Here is a 21,738-nt window from a genome sequence, read left to right as displayed (position 1 = left end):
ACTGCCTGGCTCCCATGCTGACACTACATCTGTTTCTGTGATACTGCGGAAGACCTCTGATCACAGGTGCTGTCATGTCTCACGGGCTGGGTTAAAGAAGACAAGCCAAACAGAGTGTGTGCACGTGTGTGCATGTGTGTCTGTGTGAGAGAGGAAGGGAGGGACAAATAGAGAATCACAGAGAGCTAAAGAGAGGGACAGATTTGAAGAGAGAAAATGAAAAAGAGAAAAAGAGAGAAAACGTGAGGTAATAGATAGAAATTATTAATTTACTGTAACAGGGTGCAGTCAGGAGCGCTTCTGTGTCTCAGTTATCGCCTGATGCGATCTTCCGCTCTTCAAACAGACTAAAATATCTGTGAGTTTACATTTTCAAAGTAAACAGAGAATGAAATCTGCGAGATTTTTAGTCCCCAGTGGAGGAGAAGAATATACACAGAGCAATGTGCTCTATTTAATACAAATATGGTGAGATTATCTTAAGACTTTCAGTTCTGGTGATTCCATTATTTGGAGTTCCAAAATGATCAGCAGTGCAAAATGTGCTGAAACCACATCCCAACGATTTACACATCATCGTTTATTAGGAGAAACTTGCCTTTGGAATACACATAGAACAAACACATTTGTTTAATACTGAATAAAATTGAGGATGATTTAAACAGGTATAGCACAATCTGTTTGATCTATATACATATAGGGCAATATTAGAGCAGTGCTTATTTCTGGTTCTTTAGGAGGATGTGGTTTATCATTTATTCTAGTGAGTAAGATTAAAGCGAAAAAAAGAAGGGAAAATTAGCTGATTGACACCTCATCTATAAACTCAGTTGAGCTGATCCTAAAATATATGTCTTTACACAAAACAAATTTGGCCAATCCTAAACTTGCACTGACTTCACTCTAAAGCCGTTTTCAGACATGACCTCCAGGTTAAATCTGGAGAATTCCCTTAGGACTTTACCTGGAGTCTGTTTTTTCACATATGCAAAACAGAGCAGGAGGATCTGCACAGTCTGCAGGAATCCAGGAGAAGTCGATGTGAGAACAGAGCAGGGGATCCTGAGGAGCATGTCTGAAAGCAGCTTCAGTTACTAATTTTTAATATCAGAACACAAGCTAGACTATGGTTGCTAAATCTCACTGGAACAACAACACTAACCTTAATATCGCAGTGCCCTCAGTGAAACAAGAAGTTTTAAATCAAACTTTGAGGGTTCACCAGAGTTGCCCATCACTGAATTTTACATGCCACATTATTTTTCTCCAATTACAGCCACAGTTCAGACATCTCTCTGGCACACCAACAGTGAAAGAACCAAACAGAAACTTCAGAGCAAGAAATCAAACTTTCTCCTGGCTTCTCTCAAGGAAAACTGTGGTTCAGAGGAGCCAAGGAGTGAAGTTTAATGGATTTAAATGAAGTCAGATTAAGTTAATTCTACTGTACTTTATGTTTATAAGTCTACAAACTCTAAAAATGTAACGGCTTGCATTTTTCTTTTGCTGTAGTATCAGTTTTAGTATTAGTAGCAGCTCATACCAGGAGTCTAGATGCAAAAAAGAATAGTTGGTCAAACTTATCAAAAGAGAAACTTACATACATTTACCATATTGACTTTGGTTTTTGCTGATGTAAGAGGTCTTTGGCTTCAGGAGTTTATAAATGAAAATACTAATGCAGTGTGACAAATACTTCCTGTGCCTGGCTCAGAAATCCATTTGAATTAAATAATATCACAAAAAAAAAAAGAAGTGTACGCTGATCTCAGCAAACTGTTTTGAACGAAGACAGACAAAAGGAGCTAATTTACATTCTGGCAGAAAGTCACCAGCAGAGGCCAATCATTGTAATGTAAATGTATAACCTTTGTTACACACCACGGGAGAGCGCTGATCTCATCATCATTTCCACCCTTGTCTCATCATACAAGCACAATTCTCTGTTGCAGCATATAGAGGGTTTGAGATCAATAGCAACCACCGTGTTAAAACATCTTAGTAGCTGTTTGATACAGTCGCCAGGGAGCTCCAGGAGGTGGGAGGAGAAGGAAAATCCACTTGTCTACCAGCACGACTGATACAAACCCACTCGTTCCAAAATGTAGCGCATTTGTTTTGAAAGAAAGAAAATACAATGTCATTTCAAACCCGACATTTCAAACCGGAGTGGTTTCATCATCTCGAGGGGCTGATGTTTTCAGAAATATTCTACTGTACACAGCCACGCACGCAACCGCTGGAGAATGTGGAAGCTGACGAGATCAGACGTTTGCCAACATCCAGACATTTTGGTCTATTTCCAGATGATGCTGTCTTCCCAGTTTCATCAGACAGCAAACTTTCATGTGCAGAGAGCCGCTGAGGCTCAACAAAGTCAGGAGGAAGCCTCAGAAAGAGTGGATTGCTCAAGAAAAGGTGAACTCTTATTCACAAGAGACCGTGAAGACAGTGGAAGTGACTGCGGGAACAAAGCAAGCTTTTTATTGTACCACAGGGGGAATGTACCCGGAGACCATCTTCACCGCGGCCGGCGCCGAAGAGGGAGCAACAAATCAAAGCTCAATTTACTACTCAGTCTCAGCCAACTCTTTACTTGTGGTCACAGGCTTCGGTGAGTGACTGAAAAAGAAATAAGATCGCTGACACAAGCATCCCGAGATGAGATTCCTCCACAGGGTGGCCCGGGCTCGCTGTGCGTGAGAATGTGAGCAGTTCAGCAAACTGTGAGGGCTTCGGTATCAAGCTGCTGCTCTTTTGCACCAACAGGAGCTCTGGTTGAAGTGATTCAGGCGGTTGGGGACCTGCGACAGAGCAGACCCACAACACACGTACTTCAGAGGGATTTCTGATCCCCCAGGAAGAGCTGCAGGAAGTTAATGTAGAGAAGGAAATGTAGGCTGCACCCTGACCTTTAACAGTGTCTGGGAAAGCGAGAGAACAGCTGAAGGGTGGACGGAAGGATGGAAGATAAGGCCAAAAGGAGGTTCTTATATATCTCATATTTTATATATTATGTCTGTATTATCATCTGCAGTAAAAGTTTTAATTAAAAAAAAACCTCCATGGTAAAATGTGTGGTTGATACATATCACAATTTATGCTGATATGTTTCCTAAATCACAGTATGCCATCTAAAAATTATGCCCCAACATATATTAAATAATTAACACTTGACTTAACCTTTAATCTATGAATATAAGAAAGTATGGTCAACATTTGCTTATTTTTTGTCTTCAGTTTCTGGAGTATTGGAAATATACAATTATCAGGCTGTAGTTGTTGATACAATGCTTTGCAGAGTATTCAAAATACACTGTGGCGAGGGGAGACTCACAAGACACAGATTATAAAAAGAGGAATAAAGAAAGAGATGTTTGCAGGAAAGGAAGCAGCAGGGGCTGAAATATCTATTATTTTTTTAGTAGGGTTAACTTAACATCACTAATTTATCAATCGACATTGTTTGTTGTGTTTGGCTCCGGCTGCCACTGTGACCATAGGGAGGGATAAGTGCAGTAGACGGATGGGTGGATCAGTTGTTGCCAAGTGGGAACTAACTGACACATTTTCATTAAACCGCACATTTCTCTCACTCCTGTGTGTACCACCAACATTTTGTTTAAAAACGTATCATCATCAGGGGCATTGTCTCAGACTTTGAAAAAAGCTCCACCAGATGTTATACACCTGTTCTCACTGGCTGCCTAGTCAAATATAATTTAATTGAAAAGTGACGCCTCTGATATGAGATGTTGTGACTTGATTTTCGGTACATTTCCTCCCATATGTTTTCATCTCGGTCCGTCTGTGTGTTGGTTTGTTGGCTGTTTGTCAGTAAGATTACAGAGACTCCACAGGACAGATCGCCACAAAACTTGGTGGAAGGATGCGGTATGGGTAAAAAAAGAACCCATTAAAATTTGGCAAGGATCCGGATCAAGGGATGAATCCAGGAATCCAGATCCTCAGAGAATAATTCCGTGATCTTGATGAAAAAAGAATCAGACATTCTGGGGACTGATATGAGTCGGTGCAATGTGGTGCAGATTCAGAAAAAAACGGGAATCTAGTGAATTTAAATGTGGTTTTATAAAGGGACAGGTGAGCCCTAACGGAGGTGTGCACTAACACAACCTCAATTTGTAGCAACATACCTTCAAACAAGTGAGAAGAAGGATTCAACTCCCATTTAACCAGAAAACTAAAATCCAGAGATGTGATTTCATCCATGACAGTATTACCAACTGTATCAAATTCTACCACATCTCCTGTCTCATTGTGCAAAGTATAATCAACTGAAGCTTTTTCTTAGAGCTCTGGAAGTGGATGGGCCGACCCACAGTCCCGCAGGTTATCACCCAGCGGCAAAAGCACTCACCGAACGCCGAGATACGACCGTTCGGCGAGCGCTGCGTGGGACGGAACGGAACAGGAGGGAAGAAGAAGTGAGCAGGGACTGTGTGAAGTGTTAGGGACATGTGACTTTATGTTTTCTTTCTGTGGGAGGAAGATCAGCAGGCTCCGCGTTTGAGTGTTTCCTTGTCGGTGCACTTCTGGCTTCACAGCTGCCTTTTTCTCCTCTTTTGTGCAAGTCCAACATCGTGGGATTGCTACATAAATAGACACAACACTCAGGCTTAGACGAGGTTAACTCCATCTGACAGCTCGGGCTTCCAAACTCAAACTCTCAACGGAAGTTTCACAGAAGAGATCGACATGCACTTTACATTATTGCAGCATAACATTATAATTTCTTTGTATTATTTACCACTCTGTATTTTAAACATGAGCGCATATGTCCTACTTTCTGTCTTATTCATCTGTTTCAGAGAAAAGCTACTTCATTATTCCTTCCTAAACCTTTACCGCAGGTTGCTAAGTTCAAAATGCCACCAGATCCTTTTGATAGTTTTATCGTTTTCATTTCACCATTTCAGACTGAGGCCGACATTCGGTATTTGTCTACAAAGCACAAGGTTCCTTTGATGGCTGAAATGCGTTATACTGAATTACAGATATTTTCTTTTGAAAGGTTTTGAACTAATCACCTGTGTAATAGCCAATGTGCCTTTTATTTAAAAAATAATAACACCAGTTAAGTTAATCATTCAAAGTTATATTCAAGCGACACACATGAACAGTTATAAAGAAAATTCAGTTTAACTTCATGAAAAACATTGACTTGCAGATAACCCCGGTAGGATGAATGCAAAGTTTTCTAACTTCACCGTGCACCATAGAGTTAATAAAAGCTCTGCACACCATAAAAAGTGACAGTATATTGGAGAACTGTTTGAGGAGGACTCGATAATGATGTGAAATAATTCTGACTTAGCTCTGGAGCACCAACATGGGACAAGAGAACAGCCCATTCTAAACAGGCATGTTTAGAACAGGCACAACACTAGACGTCATGAAACAGGCAGCTTTCAGTGCATGTTGATCCTTATTCTCATTTGGTTTTCTTTAATCATTAACAGCACATTTTCATGTAGCCGCCCCCACACACTCACACACGCAGCAACCTTCTCTCCTGACGCTCGTTATTTCTTTACACACCTCTCAGTCTGAGTAAAGTACTTAAAGCATCACTTGTGAACGCTGCAAATACAGTAAAATAAGAGCCAAGAACAATATGAACAATAGTCACATAACACACACTCTCTCACAGCTCGGAGTGTCCCCCATCTCCGCTGTCTCACAAAACCTTAATGCGTCCTAGCTCTTAAAACCCAGACAAGAAGAGCCCGTTCCACCACTACAGAAGTTCAATTTCACCTCAAAACCTTCGCAGGCAAGAGAGAGAGAGAGAGAGAGAGAGAGAGAGAGAGAGAGAGAGAGAGAGAGAGAGAGAGAGAGAGAAGAAAAGACGTAGCTTTTCCAAAGCCACTTGGCAGAAAAATCCCATTAAATCGTTTCAGCAAAGCTTCCATAAATATTGTGAGGCAAGCGTCCCAAGTCACACTTCTGCCTGTCAGCTGAAACAGAGCACTGTCCACTCGCTCACAAAAGCTGTTGTAAGCAGGCGGTGGCTACATCACTGCCACTTCACAACCACATTCAGGAGAGTGGAGACGCTATTTCAGCTTTGGGAGGCTTCTTCCAATCAGAAGTAGTCTTTAAATCAGGTTTTGTAATTTAAACAAACCTGTTGTATACACACACATCGATAAATAAAACTGAATTTGAAGAGGTAAAAAGAATTCAGCTGCTGTAGCCTCCTGAAGAAACCCTTCTTTAGTAGCTAGTCTGTATTTATATAACACTTTCCTAGTCATGATGAACACTAACGTAGATTAAGATTAAGATACATTTATTTGTCCCAAACACATGCACAGACATGCACAAGCACACTCATGCAAGGAGGGAAATTTAACCGCTGCTTTTAATCCATTTGGTGCAGGACACACAGAGCAGTGGGCAGCCATGTACGGCGCCAGGGGAGCAGATGTTGGGGGAGTAAGGTGCCTTGCTCAGGGGCACTAGACAGGGTAGGGAGAATCCTCTTGGATTTTTGGACAGATCAATCCAGGTTCGTCTTTTTGTTGTTTCTCTGTGGAGTCGAACCAGAGACGAACCAGAGACCTTTTCTGCCCATAGTCCAAGGTTCTGCCACTAGTCCACAGCTTTACATTCACTCATTCACACATTCAGTATCTTGCCCAAGGGCACTTCCACATGTGGACTAGTAGCACCCTGACAGACGTATCACTATGAGAAGGAAGTTAACACGATCAGCACATAGGAAAATGATTGTAAAGATGTCTCACCTCTCTCGCAGGTACTATCCCAGAAGCCGGTCCCGGTGCAGTCACAGACGAAGCGGTTCCAGCCTTCCTTGCACGCCCCGTTGTTCTTGCACGGGTTGCTGTCGCACTGTTTCCCCGTCACTTTGTTGCAGGAGGACCTGATGCCGGTCATATTCTGGGACTGGGCTATCTGCCGGATGTCCTTGCTGCGTCCGTCGATGAACAGATCCCGCACGCAGCCCACGTAGCCGTAGTTGAGCATGGCGGTCCAGAGCTCGGTGGGGAGCACCAAGCCGGCCCGGTTGTCAGGGAGACCGCCCAGATAAAGGTCCCCCTCCAGGTCCAGGATCTCGTTTTCCCCGCTGGCTGTGAAAGGGGTCCGGCGGCTGTTTACTGAGATGATGCCTGAGGGGTGAGAAAAACCCAGTATTAAATTCAATGAAAATGCTGTGTACATTTCCATTTGATCAAATCCTATCAGTTAAATAAACAGCAGGAGATGTGAGATAATGATTTTGGTTTCCCGTTGGAGTTCTAGAAATTAAGTGTCATGTTCTATTAGTGGAGTACTTAGCTCACTGCCAGAGAACAGCTAAATTCCTCAAATAGCAGGTACTCCATTGAAACAAGTGACATCTACCTCCTTCAATTTATTGTATTTGGCAATTCCACAAAACTGATATTCGAGACTGAGTAAAATTGTATTTTCAAACTAAAAGTCAAACATTTTTACTCATTGTGACGACTAGGTGTGTAGGTGGCAGCTCGAGTTTAAGTAATTTCTTTAACAAACTAGAGATCCACATATATGGAGTCGAAACGCACCGCCAGCAAAGAGACGGACCAAAATAGCACAAGCCTCCTGTGTGTGTTCTAAGATGAGGTCTGCGTAGGTGGAGGTTTTAAATGTTTGGCAGATCAAATTGCACCGATCACTGACTTTCTCAAGTATCTCTTCAGGGGAACTCTATTTTGGTCTCAAGATAACAGAATGGGTGGCAGAGGGAGAAAAAGTTTGCACCCAACAAAATAACCAGTCCGCTGCCACAAGGTCACGGTGAACACTTGGCACCAGCACAAAGAGAAAAACATAAACGTATAGAATATGTTCCCTGGGACAGACCTATTTCCACTAGAATCCACTTCTATTAATGTGTTTTTAAAGCAAAGGTGCAGAAACTAATTCACTCGTTTAAATTCCGACAAGGTCAATTTTGTTGAATCTCAACTTGACTTGCATTTTAGTTTACATATTAACATTCATCACTTGTTTCCCCAATAAATCCCAAAGAGACTTAAGAAAGGACATAATTTAATTTAATAATTTACTAGGATCCAATTTAAACAAATCTAAGATCCAAAGTCTGTGAGTCTCAAGCTGGTCAATGAGTAAAGCAGTTTCCGTCTTTGTTCAAATCTATGAAAACCGTATGAACACAGGTTTAATCAAAATAAATTAAAAAAAAATATTTTCTTTTCAAATCCATTTGCACCTGGAATATAGCTCAGCTCTGAAATATAAATAGATGATTAAAGAAAGAAGAAAAAGAAAGTTTTACCTCTCAATCAGACCGCACCGAGTTCAAGTATGACATCATCACTTTTTCCATCGAGAGCACAAATAAGTGAAAGCTCACATTTTACTCATGTTAAATTCATCTCGCAGCCGTATGGAGAGATCTCGGCTCTTTGTGGACAAGAAATCTAATTCACTCGCAACTCTTATTAACATTTCACTCGAGCCAGGAGTGTGATTATGCTTGTTCTTTACCATCCCTCACTCTGCTATCCATATATCTGTCTCATTCCTCTTTTTCCCTGCGAAAATCCCACTTTCTCCTCCGCTATCGCACCAGGGGCTGCGCCGGTGATTAATCAAAGCAGCGAGCGCTGACACACGGCCAAATTGGCTGCTCTAACCTGATATATAACACGGGCTGCGGTGCCGACTAACACATCCGAGTCCTCTGGAGGATCCCACCTAATGCAGAGATTGTGAACGGTTTTGGAGCTCGGGGGCAACACAAGTTTCTTACACTTTTTCTTTAATATAATCTTCTTCTGATGCTTTCTGTGTACCCGGCAATGCTTGGAGGTCATAGGACAAACAAATGGGGGAAATCGAGGGAGAAGCAGACGCAGTAGCTTTATCTAGAGAGAGGTTGGACTTTAGCCAGGCGATAAATCATCGCGGGAATTAATATATTGAGGAGATTTACATCATTCTGTGGATGTGAAGCAGGAGAAAAGGAAGGAAATAAGCCGTGACGTGATTACAACTTTGATTATTTCTGCTGCTGCAGTTCTATTGTTGCAGCTACTGTGAGGAGTTTGCAGTAGAGTAATTGCTGAAGTGTAATTTCCATAAAACAAAAATAAATCTATAAGTATAAATCACTTGTGTCATGAATACCAATATGATAGAATAACCTTAATGATAAAAGAATATGGTCTAAAATGCAAGTCACAGGGAACAATGAGGTAAGATTATATTTGTTGAATCTTTGACAACAATTAGTCAATGAATTAGTCAGTAATACAAAATGTGATAAATTACAATTATTTGCATCTATATTTGTTGTTCTTATAATACAATCAATTGTATTTTTGTCATTACCTTCAAAATGTAGATTTCCCATTTAAAAGGGATAACTGATAACACACAGTACCCACAATTCCCTTTAGAAATATTACATTTCTATGGACTTTATTGCTCTCTTCTCTTATAGTTGGTTATTCGCCTCGTCAACTCTCTGCCCATCAATTCTTACACCGAACAGCCAGAGGCAACATATTTTTTACCTGAACCACGAGTTCAGTTCTCAGGTTAAAGTCAGTCACGATTATGTGTTTGTGCTTGTGTGTGAGAAAGAGAGTGAGAAATGAAAAACAGTTTTCACAGCTCAGAGCTGATCACAGTACTTTAACAACTTAAACAGGCTGTGATCAGCGATGTTAAACACACATCCAGTTTCTATTATTAGTCAATCAAGGAGCTGTAAGTGTGATTGCAAAACAAAGGTAAAGTTTCAGTTGAAACTTCTTCAAAAAGGTATTTTTTTTAAAACAGGATTTTTATATAAGCAGGGGCCATGACAGGGCCACAATTTATTGGGGCCAATTATATGTCCGACCTCAATGCACAATTTCCCATTCAGTCACATTCAAGTTGTTCCTTGTTTGCTGTTAGCTCCACAGATTTGACCAAAGCCATAATTATGGGACAATTTTGACAAATGCACCTTTTCCAAGCACATTGAGCTCTTAGAAAGATTAATAAATATGGCACATTTATTGATATAAAGTGACATTTAGGTCTAAATCGGATTTCAGATGTTTCCCCCTGGCTCCGACCCTTGCTCCACCCCTGGCTAACAATCAGTTTGTCTCTTCCTTCCCTCTCCCCTCCGTCCTTACCTGAGCGACCATCTCTCTGTATGTCCACATGATGCCAGGCCCCGTCAGTGACCTTAGCCTGTGTGGCCTTGACCTTGATGGTCCCGGAGCCCATATCCAGCAGCAGGTACAGCCCTCCGTCCAGCAGCTCCACGGCGAAGAAGTCCACCTTGTTGCTCTTCTGGCCCTTAGCGTCCCGTCGGTCCTGCGCCTTACCGTGGGTGAAGAGGATCAGGCCGTTGGGCTCAGACGTGCGAAAGTCAAAAGAGATGGAGCCCACGCGTTTGGTGTTCCACTTGGGCAAGGCCAGGTAGGAGTCGGGGCTCTCGAAGTTGATGGGATCTAGGGTGGGGACGTTTTCGCACTTGAATGCAATGTCGCCTTGAAGCTTCATCTTGGGGTCAACGATGCGAGCGAGGCGGGACAGTTCCAAGCGGATGTCGTTGTTCTTGTACACCACCTGAGGAAAAAAACACAGTTAGGGGCTTCTTGTAAATGCAACAAATACATGACAGGCACACAAGAGTAATGATGATGATTAACCCTGAGCCTGAACTGTGTGTGCAGAGTTTTAGTTTTTTTCAGCTGCTCACAATATGTCACTGTAGGGGATGATTTGCCCGAGCAGTATTGATGAAGAGTATTTATTTATCTGTGAATGAATTGTACTCCATTTCAAAACTGTCATACTATTATAGCATCATTCTCTGGTAATATCACACATTGTTGATTCGAGGACGGCAGGATCAATAAAACTAATATCTTAAGGTGCGTGTGTGGCCCAATTTGTTTCTCAGTCATTTTCTATTTCAACCTCAATCTATCCACAGTGAAGCCGAGACTGTACACAAATCCATGACTATATTTTCATTTCGTGGGACACCTGCCGACCGGGTGAGGAGCGATGGCGAGATTATTAGTCAAAATGTAATCGTCAGAAAGAGCACGCTTTGTGAATTTCTGCTAGACCCCCACAGGAGCGTGTCTGTGACCCTGGAAGGATACGCCCCGATATCATCGCTATTTACCCTCTATAAATTCAGCTCAACCACTCTAATCCATGTAGAAAGCAGTCCCACCTTACAGTCCAATACGGCAAAATACCACAGAAAAGGAGAGCAGAGTATTAGCAATTGGAATCCACCGAGGTGGAAAATTAATGTTTTTCTTTTTGTCCCCCCTCCTCCTTTGTGGTGAGGAAGACGGGCCTCTTATGGTATATAGGGCAGTGTGTGTATGCAGGAGAAGCAACACTGTTAGAGGGAGAGCACAGCTGTCAGCAAACAGATTTCGCTGCTGTGGGATTACCGATAATCCTGGAAGATTTGACAGTAAATCAACACAGGTGACTCGAACGCCGAGGAGGGCCAACGGGAAGGGGGGAGGAAGAAAAAAATAAAATTGGGGAGAGAGCGACAAGCTGGTGGGAATTCAGGGAAGAGAAGAAAGAAAACGGCATGAAAAAGAAAATATTTCAGGAGGCAAATAGAGCAAAAAAGAGGGAGAGATGTTGATTTAATGTGCCACTGGCTTTTATATGAAAGTCATGTGTTTGTTTGTGTGTGTGTGTGTGTGTGTGTGTGTGTGTGTGTGTGTGTGTGTGTGTGTGTGTGTGTGTACATATGTGTACACTACAAACATGGCGATGAAGCCGTCAACGTGATTAACAAACACGCTTAATCTCCTGAACATGACACACATTAAATACTTACCACACACCTTGTCGAGCACTTAATCTACTGGCAAGGCAACACATAATACTAATGAAATGAATTTTTATTTTAAATACCAGGGTGTGTGAACAGAAAGCTACATGAGGGCATGCACACTCCTGGGGTTCAGACGACTGGACTGATCATTTCCATTATTGATAAATCAGTTTATTATTTTCTAGATTAATTGTCTCCTCTGACGGTTGAAGGTGGTTTGTTTGAATATGAATATCATTCATTCTCACAGCCCCTTTCTGATGTAAATTATGAAACAGCCTTTGGATGAGAAATATTATTAATGTAGGTCGTTTGTTCGACCCAGTAATTAATTATTAATTAATGATCATACGATTAAAATCCTAATTAGGAGAAATACATCATTTAATAAACCACTGTGCTCTTCCAGGGCACTCGCATGAAACAATAAGACTTTTCACATGTCCTTTGTCAGTGAGCCGGTCAGAAGGCGATTGAAACGTTAGGAATTCATTATAAGGGATTTAAAAAAATGATAATTTGATTTTACGGAGCAGAGGTTTAAGGCTTTTGTTTTACGTTTTTTGCTCCTCTTGTGAAAAAGCTGATATCAGCACAGACTGGAACCACCTGCTTAAATTGTTATTCCACAGGAAGTTAAATCCTTTACATGCATTACAATAGGTTTACAGTAAAGGTGCCACACCAATTTAATGGCTGCTGTGGGGCTCAAGCACCCACAGAGAAGCACCCAGAAATTTTACATTGATTTGATATCAAACTTCTATATCAAACTAGCTACAGATTGAATAATCTCGACGGACTATCTATCTGTGTGTGGTTATTTCTGCCAAGAGCACCTATACTGGCTGTAACATAAACATGGGCTTATGCATACAACCTGTATTTGTCAGTAAAATAAAATAAAAAAGCGACAAATCCGAGCATCATGATATCAAAATCCTTTACGTCTGACTTCCTTCAAAACCATAAAGTTTCCCAGACTATTGCACAGCAGACAAAGAAACCCAGCATCTCCTTTGAGAAGCTTGATGTAGAGGATGAATATATATGTTGCCTGAGGTGCCTTTAAAGATGGAGGATTTTGACAAAACTGAAGGGACAGTGACGTTATTACCTTCCGGACAAGAAAAAAACAGAGAAGCTCCAATGTGTTTATGCTACATTGCTGAACAAGATGTGAACGATATCACTCGGAGGACGGTTCCCTCCATTGATCCCAAATAACACAGAAAAAGTTCTTCCACAGTTTCAGGAAGTTTAGATAAACCAAGTGTTTTATTCCACAAGGGATAGAGGAAAACAGGATGCAGCCTTATTGTATTTTATAGATTTATGTCCATAGGATGCTTTAGGTTTTCAGTCTGTTAAGAAAACGCCACGTCACTATAGCAACCTCTTCCACCTTGTTACAATGTCATCATCCAGTGCAACGTTTCTCTGTAGACGTCGTCATATATGAAAATTCTCAATACATTGCCCAACCCTGTGATCTACCCAAACCACTGTCACAGTCAATGTGTTTCTGACACTTTACAGCTGCCCTGTAGCTCAAGCTTCCTCCAGCTTTAACTACCATAGCTCCCTCTAGTCTCTGCAACAGCAATGTTTTCATGTTTTCTTCTGAAGCCAAATACCTTGAATTCCACTTGCAGCGAGCTTTTAGACTACTGGGCACGAGAACAAACTGAATATTACATAAAAAGAGAGACGCTTTAATGATTTTGCTTTTGCATTTGCAATGCAGAGCTTTTTTAAATAGTGCTGTGATGATCACTGTGCACTTCTTAGATGTAAATCGCTTCAACTTGCCGAAGTTCCAAGACGCTCAGTCTGTCTCAGTCTTTGAGACATATTTGATGAGACTTTTCTAGATATGGACAGAATAATCATGCTCAGTGATTCTCTTCAAACGCAGGGTCACCATCAGGCTGTTCTCGTACCCTGAAAACACCTTTTTTCTCTGCCTGACTCGAGAAAACCTTTGGTCGCTCTCTGTCTTACTTTTCTTGGCAGTGGAAGGTCTTTACAAACTCTCCCTGCCCTGTTATTGTGGGACGTACTTATCTTACAATCAACTATCTCCGATCTGTTTTGGGATTATGATTTTGTCTGCTCTGCTGCAGGCTGATCAATAAGGTAATCGAAATTATGTTATAAAAGAGGAACTGACTGCTGCGGCTGTGTGTACCTCATCTTTTCCCTTTGTTATGGCTGTGCTTTGCCACGCCATCCCTCAGTATATCAACAGCCTTATGGGGCCCATTCACAGTGCAGGCACAAGGGACTGTAACGACTCCATAAAGCCTAAATCTTCCATCTCTGCTTCAGGATGGTGTATTGATCGAGCCGTGGTAAGGCTACATGGAGCGGGCGGGGAAAGGGCAGGTGGGTGGATGCTCAGAGAGTGCGTGCACATACACACACACACACACACACCCTTACACAATCTCCTCCCTAATCTACTTCAGATCAGTGCTCATGTCCTCTTGGCCCTGGCCACAGCTGCTGTCAGCTGCTGATTTAGCCCCAGTGTTAATGAAGAAGCAGGGTAATTCCACTGAAGTGGAGTGAAGACACACACACACACACACACACACACACACACGGACACACACACACCCACACACACTGCTCATGAAGCTTTGCAGACACGTGCACAGATGTATGCAAATACATTCAGAGGACTGCAATGACAGAAAGATAGATACAATACATACAATATACAATACACACTTGACTTCATGCAGGCAGATCAATGACAAGTAAATATTATAACAATAGCTGGAAATGAAGTTGTTATTACTGGGGATCAATATGAACCTAATTATTATCACAGCTGGGATGTAACAGTGAATTGATATTAGAGAGAGTTCACCCGAACCTCCATCTGTTTTTCCATTTAGTTCAGCAAGGCTTAAAGTTTTTTCTTTATACATACATATCGTAAAGACAAGCATTTGAATTTGATTCACGTTGCATTGCAATGCAGGTTCATCAGTGGATATTTTAGATTTCAGCCCATCTTGAAACATTAAACTGAAACACTCTTACAGCAGATGAATAACGAAATATCACTGGAGGGGAAAGTGAAATGTGTTTTTTTGTTTTTTTTCTCTTGATGAAAAGTTAAATCAGGGGGCATAAAGGGGGCGGCCTTTAAACAGAGAGGCCAAAGATATTACCAACAACCATAATTTCTGATTCATAGGTTTAATGTCGTCTCTTTGGGCAAAGCCACACTTCATTGAATATATTAGAAAATGGTTCCTTGTATAAACACATTGTGTTCTTCAAATGGTCCTATTTATTGTTAGAATTGTTTACAGCTGTCTAATTTATTAATTAGCCAATCAAATTTCAGCTGGGACCATTCCCCCCCAGCCCAACTCCATGGCAAAACAGAGGTAATGCAGCAAAACCTGCTCAGACAGGCAGTGTCAGCTGTTCTACAATGATACACAAGTCACTGCAGATCATAGAATATCCTCTCAAACACACTCACACACACATGTGGTTCATTCAAGCTGTCACATGATGAACTTGCTCCTCCATCACCTCCAAGACAGCACACACGTCAGTGACTAGGTTTGGATTTTCCTCCTCTGTCACTTCCTGCTCTCTGCTCTTTTTTTCACAATAAATCTGTCTCATCAGCTGTCAGAATGAAATAAAAAATTCAAACGTGGCACCGTATGCACTACGATGAAAGGTGTTACAGTATGTATATATATATATATATATATATGTTTTTACTGCCTCTGAACTTTGTGTATTGTCCGTAGCAGGTGGGGGTGATGGTTGCTTTCTATAGCTTAGTTTCATATTGTCAACATAGAATGTTTATTATTTGCAATTCAAAATCAGGGAGGCTCAGATTCAGCCAGTGACATTAACATTTTGTCTGTGAACCCCTCACACTTCAGGATCATTAGACCAGATAACCTTTTCAGATCAGTCTCAGATCTGTCCGCCATCGTCATGAGGCCTGAATCAGAACCAGATAACCCTCATGTGTTAAGGAATGAGACCTGATGCTAAATATGCAATGTTTTTGCAGTATTAGTAAGAAAGCTGTTAATGCTAATGTTGGCTATGACCTAGGTCTTAAATCTCGCACCCTTTTCATATGTGCATGTGCTGTTCTCTGCAACAATTTCTTCCTGACTTTCTGGGTACCACAACACATTTTAAGGTTTTAACATGACCAACAACAACCCTCCGGAGCCATCAGTCAAACACAAAATCCAAAATATAAAAGGCAGTGTCATAGCTTGCTTCACTGGCACTGGCTGCACTGGCTGCCCGGCCCTGCCGACATCAGGGCTGACCGGAGAGCGCGCCAGGCGGCTGCCGACTGGCTCGCACGGTTTTGTAACACACTCCAGTACACATGGCAAAACACGAGCGTGGGCGGGACGTGTGTGTGTGTGTTGAGCATGGATGACATCCCATGTAGCCTACAGGGGCAGAGAGTGCAGTGAAGACTGAGCAAGAGAAGGGCTGTGACGGGCAACTCTTTTGTTGTCAAGAAAGGGAGGTACTCTCTCACTGTAGATACGTTTGCCTCCATTAGCTTATTCAACACTTCTATTATCTCCTAGAAAACCAACATGCATCAACATTTCTGCTTCCAAAACGTCTGAAGCGCCCGAGCCAGACATAACACACACACACACACACACACACACACACACACACACACACATACACACACACAATCAAATAGGGCTAGTGACGCACTCTGATCCGAGCAATGGGCCAAACTCAACTGAATCATCCCCTCATTACCTGGGGATATTGAATCCAAAGAGAGAAGTGGAGGGATAAATGTGGTGCAGGAGAGCAACCAATGTATATGCAGATGAGATTGTGCAGGCAAGTACACACGTGCACTCCATAGAAAGACACAATTTGCACTTAATGGATTGATCAAAGAGATATTGTTATTGAAGGGACATCACGATGCTGGGTAGCAGATGGCGTAAAGGAGGAAAGCACAATACTACCACTACCCAAAGCACATGGTGAATCACCTCCAAGATTCTATCCAGCCAATGCACTCTCACAAGGGCCAACTCATGCTGAGTCACACTCATTTGGATAATGATGGAAACACAGAGATACGACAGCATCCGCATCACAGCCCATGATGAAATATAGATGCACTTGCTTCTTTAAAATTGGACTTTATATAATCAATAAATAAAATGACTATGTGTAAGATATATACTACAGCAAAAATAACTTTAGTGCTTTATCTTTAGTGTGAGGATTTAGCACAAATTCACAACAGCATCATATTTAAAATGTGAGACTATTACACAATGTAAATGGAAGTAATTATTTTTATATATATTTTGGACTATTTAATTTTTACTATTTCAACTACTGTGCAACTGGAAGACAGAGGTTCAGGTTAAAATAAATGTCTCTATAGACAATTGTATCAAAATTTAACAATTAAATGTTCAATATAGAAGGTCAGCTATAGGGGTCTCTCAATCAAACAATAACTAAATAGTTTGATGACATCATGAAGCAGTGTGGGATCATGGGAGTTGTTGCCCTCAGGATGGATGACTTTATGCAGGAAAAACTGCAATGAATAACTGTGACTCATAACGAGTGACCAATACATAAGTGGAAGGATAAAGAAGCCACATGGCAAACTAGCAAACACTGTTTTTTTCCTCCATCATACAATGTAGAGCAGATATGATGCAATTAAAAGGTGACCAAAATGAAATGTCCAGTTACCTTGAATTAGAATAGTGGATTTCTCTGGGCTTGAACATTGTTGGAAACATTTTGGATGTAATGATAGCTCACAAGTCAACAAAATACATAACATAGGTTTTTTTTTTTTTAGACATTTAAATAAACAATCGTTACATATTTATATGTTAAGGTAGTGATGGATCTGTTTTGGAATTTGATTGAAACTGAATTAAACAACAGAAGAAGTGTTACAGACTAGATTGTATAGTGAATGTGCTTTCCTACCACAGCAGCTGCAACATAATGCTATACCTGGCTGAGTGGAGAAAAGGTGCATAAGAGATGTATTCTCTATTAAAACCATTAAGTGTGTCACAGTCTCAGGCAAGGTTTTGTTTGTTTGTAAGAGAAATTATATTTATGTTCAACACTTCACCCTGTACTTGGCATATTAACTAAACCATCAGAGGGAGAGTGAAGTATAAACAATTAGGCAAAACATTCTGTATTTATAGATGAATAATTCATTATTAAGATGAATGATAATGCCACTTCTCGCTTTGGGGAAAAGCTTTTACCAACAGAAAAGTCTCCACCTCACTTGGTGGATGCAGATACGTTTCCCTGACAACCAGGGCTCAGGTGAAGTAACAATGGAGAGAGCCTTGCTGCTGCAGCTGTTTTAGCCGTGTTTGAGTGCATATAAATCTATATACACTTGGCAGGTAGACTCGCCGAACTGACCCAACTGCTCATTTATGTTTCATGCTTTGCCTTGGACTCACTACCGTGGCTGTCAAGCAGTGCAAAACAACAACTCCTCCTGTATCGCAATAGCACAATCATAAATACACAAAAAGCATGAAATACAATACCAGGAAAAAGGAAAAGAGTGTGCTTTTGTGATTTTACAGTCCTTCTGCTAAACGCCAGGAGGACTATTAATGCATGTGTTCAGCCATACTACTTTGATGATACAAACAAGGAGTGTAAGACAGTTATTATCCTTCTTTTAAAAGGAGCTTCTCCTTGAGTATTATTTGTGCCGCAGTGTAAACCACAGAAATGAGCCAATTTTCCTAAAACAGAACACCGGCTGATAAATACGCGGCATTTAAATTTTTAATCTCTTTTGTCTAGTTTGAACAACTGCTCTAAGTACTTTACACTACCAGTCCCATTTACCCCTTCACACACATGGAGCCTGGAATAACCGCAGACTGCCCTGCCCTACCGCCTGAGCCACAGCTCAGATTTTATTCATGGAGTCTGAGGTAAAAGTACTGTAATGGCCGGGTCAGTGTTAAAAATGTACATCTCTATATAAAAATTAAGTCTGTGTGTGGGAGAGACAAAGTGTCGTTGAGGGTTGACGACGGGGGAATGCATTAGCCAATGTGGTAATGACTGGAGGAACAAGATCCTGAGCCACTCAGCCGAAACATTAAACAATGCAGACAAGGTGACTTTCTTCAAGCCGTTGCCCAAATGTGCTCGTCCACGTGTGTCAATGTGTGTGTGTGTGTGTGTGTGTGTGTGTGTGTGTGTGTGTGTGTGTGTGTGTGTGTGTGTGTGTGTGAGCACAGCAGCCTGGAAACAGGATGAAGAAAGAGCATATTGTGGTTTGATGGAAGTTAGCTTAGCTAAGTGGAAGGAATGCTGCAAGGTGCTGGGCTGAGGTTGGCAGCAAATCATTGCCCGTTACTGGCTCTCGTCAAAAGTGAGAGGGTTGTGATGGAAGTTAAAAACACACAGGATGAGAGTGTGGAGTGCGGCCAGCCCGAGAGGAGATGGCACATTCATGTCTTCATAGTCAAAACGTTGTATACTCAAAATATGATGAGGCTTTTAAAATACCACAGAAATAAAATGTGAATTCCTGCATCCATTACCGGGGTTAAAAATAAAGTTTCACAGTATACTAACTTGTTTTGATGGTAGAATAATTTATGCATGAATCTCAATTTAAGACAGGGTGCAGCGTCTGCACGCTTTAAAGATGTGATAAGATCTCATTTTTAACACACGTTGATGAAACACATTGTAATTAGATAAAAACCAGAAGGGGAAGGTGAAATGCATTATAGAAAATGTGTTATGTATGATTTTTTCATCAGTCGCAGCTCGAAGAAAAGATTTTTTAGTCCCAGTTCAGACAAGTGCTGACAACCTGCGTGAGGTGGGCAGCATATAAGCTGAGAACAGCAGTCACTTGGATGGAAAACTACAAAGACTTCTAGGATGGAGGAGAGGGAGGGGACATTTTTTTAGGTGAAGCCGTTTTCAGACATGACCTAAGGTTAACATCCGGAGAATTGGCTTCAGGTGAAAGTTTACCCGTAGTTTGCCTTTAACTCAACGGGAGGTTCTCTGCACGGACGCTTTCAAAGCAGCAACAAATTCCACAATTAATAGGTCACTTCCTGCCTCGCCTGAATAATGCAGAGGATTTGACGCTGATGGCTTATCTTTGATCTTCTAACCCTTCAGAGGAAACCCTAATGAACTAAACCAAACATGTGATTCAAGCTAGAAACGTCCACATGAGAAAAACATGGAGGAACTTTCAAGCATCAAATTTGATCATTTCATATGATGTCTTTTCTTGAGTAAGGAGCTGCATGGACAGCAGCAGACAGATATACGTTTTCCCCTGTGTTTAAGATGCCGGTCTAAATTGAACTCGTACATTTCCCTGCTATAACTGTTGTGACAACATATCATGGAGGCTGTTAACTCCAATTCATATTTCCAGCCACTGCCAGGTCTGCTTGCCTGCAGTTTGCTGGCTAGGGTTGCCAGGGCTGTTTATCCTGGCCCAATGTGAGATCCCTCTCTGTTAGAGCAGAAGAACTGCTTCGCCCTTTCACTGCAGATAACTGGATCTGCCACAGCAGCAACCCATGGCACCAATTTTTTGCGGCGGCACTGCAATCATGTAAGGTCCACTAGTCCTGTCATTTCATGAGAACAGACCTTCCCGTTGAGTCTGCGGGAGTTTAAGGTCAGATGAAGCCGGATACATAGGACCACATGTATGATCATATAAATTCACTCATGTGAAGCCATTGTAAAGTTTCTATTTGAAGCTGTGTTTCACACTGTAGTCTCTGTACAACAGCACAAACATGTAAATCTTGATAACGATCTTAGACTGCTGCTTACCTAAAAACATTGATTCAGACTTATATCTTTTTTACAGCTCTGAAGAGCCATCGCTCCTCCCTTTATTATCATTACTTGCTGCAGCAGAAGTAATGGCTAGCAAAATGTAAATAAAAGCGAACTCAATATATATTTTTGGCTTTACTCACGAGCTGAAGGAGCCAGCTGATGCATTATAAATGTCCCGAAACAACAGCGCTTGTTGCCATTTCATCACAGGCAAATATTTCTCTCAGATTGCTGCCCATTGAGAGGCGCTTTAGCGGCGTTCTCCTGCTGATGCTGCAAATTACATGTGACAGAAGCAATTTTGGGATCTTTTCCTCACACACAAACTGGAGTAAGTGTTATGAATTAAATCAAGCGAGGGAATTTTGAAAGTGTGATACTTCCTCTGCCAGCTCAGCAGCTTTAATTAATGCAATTTTATTCTCTTCCCCCTTTCCCTCCCCATCCTGGGGAAAGTGTGCTGATTATTATTTTTCACCGAATCTAAAAACAGCTTCTCTGGCTGAATAAATACTAATAAAGCAGTTGTGTGTACGACAACTAGTCCCACAACAGAAATTGAAATTTGATGCAAATGAAGATACAGTATTGGGAATGAACAACACATTGTGATGCGCCTGCTTTCTGTCTGTATTCATTTGTATTCAGTCCTTCCTACCTCTCTGAGGCAGCCCATGAAATTGTTGCTAACTGGAGATCCGGGCAGGTCCGCGGTGCTGGGGCTCCCGCCCACGTAGAAGAAATCATCGGAGCCCAGCATGGTGTAGTCCTCCTGGGTGTAGCCAGTGGTGGTTAGGATTCCATCCACAGAGATAGTCACCTGTTGAGGGTCAACACATCCAAAGCCCAGCCATTACACTCTGGCATTAGATTGCATGCTGTGTATGAAACACACTTCCTTCCTTGGTCTGCATTCGAAACTTTTCTCTAGGCTCCACACTGTATGTTGGTTTCTCATTTAACCTTTTCTTACAGAATCGTTTAGT

The 21,738-nt window shown here is 41.6% G+C and overlaps 1 protein-coding gene across 1 annotated transcript in view; it reads right to left on the bottom strand.

Moving 5' to 3' along the window:
- LOC133024656 (neurexin-3b) overlaps window positions 1–21,512 on the bottom strand; it is a 210,827-nt gene extending 189,315 nt beyond the window's left edge. The window contains exons 1-3 of the mRNA XM_061091820.1: window positions 21,411–21,512; window positions 10,170–10,608; window positions 6,774–7,157 (exon numbers count right to left, since the gene is read on the bottom strand). Of these exons, the coding sequence (XP_060947803.1) occupies window positions 6,774–7,157; window positions 10,170–10,608; window positions 21,411–21,512 (925 nt within the window). The remainder of the gene's footprint in view (window positions 1–6,773; window positions 7,158–10,169; window positions 10,609–21,410) is intronic.
- Between the last annotated feature and the right edge of the window lie 226 nt (window positions 21,513–21,738).

Source organism: Limanda limanda, chromosome 18, assembly GCF_963576545.1.
Source record: "Limanda limanda chromosome 18, fLimLim1.1, whole genome shotgun sequence".
Taxonomy (NCBI): Eukaryota; Metazoa; Chordata; class Actinopteri; order Pleuronectiformes; family Pleuronectidae; genus Limanda; species Limanda limanda.
This window is presented reverse-complemented; position numbering and strand designations above follow the sequence as displayed.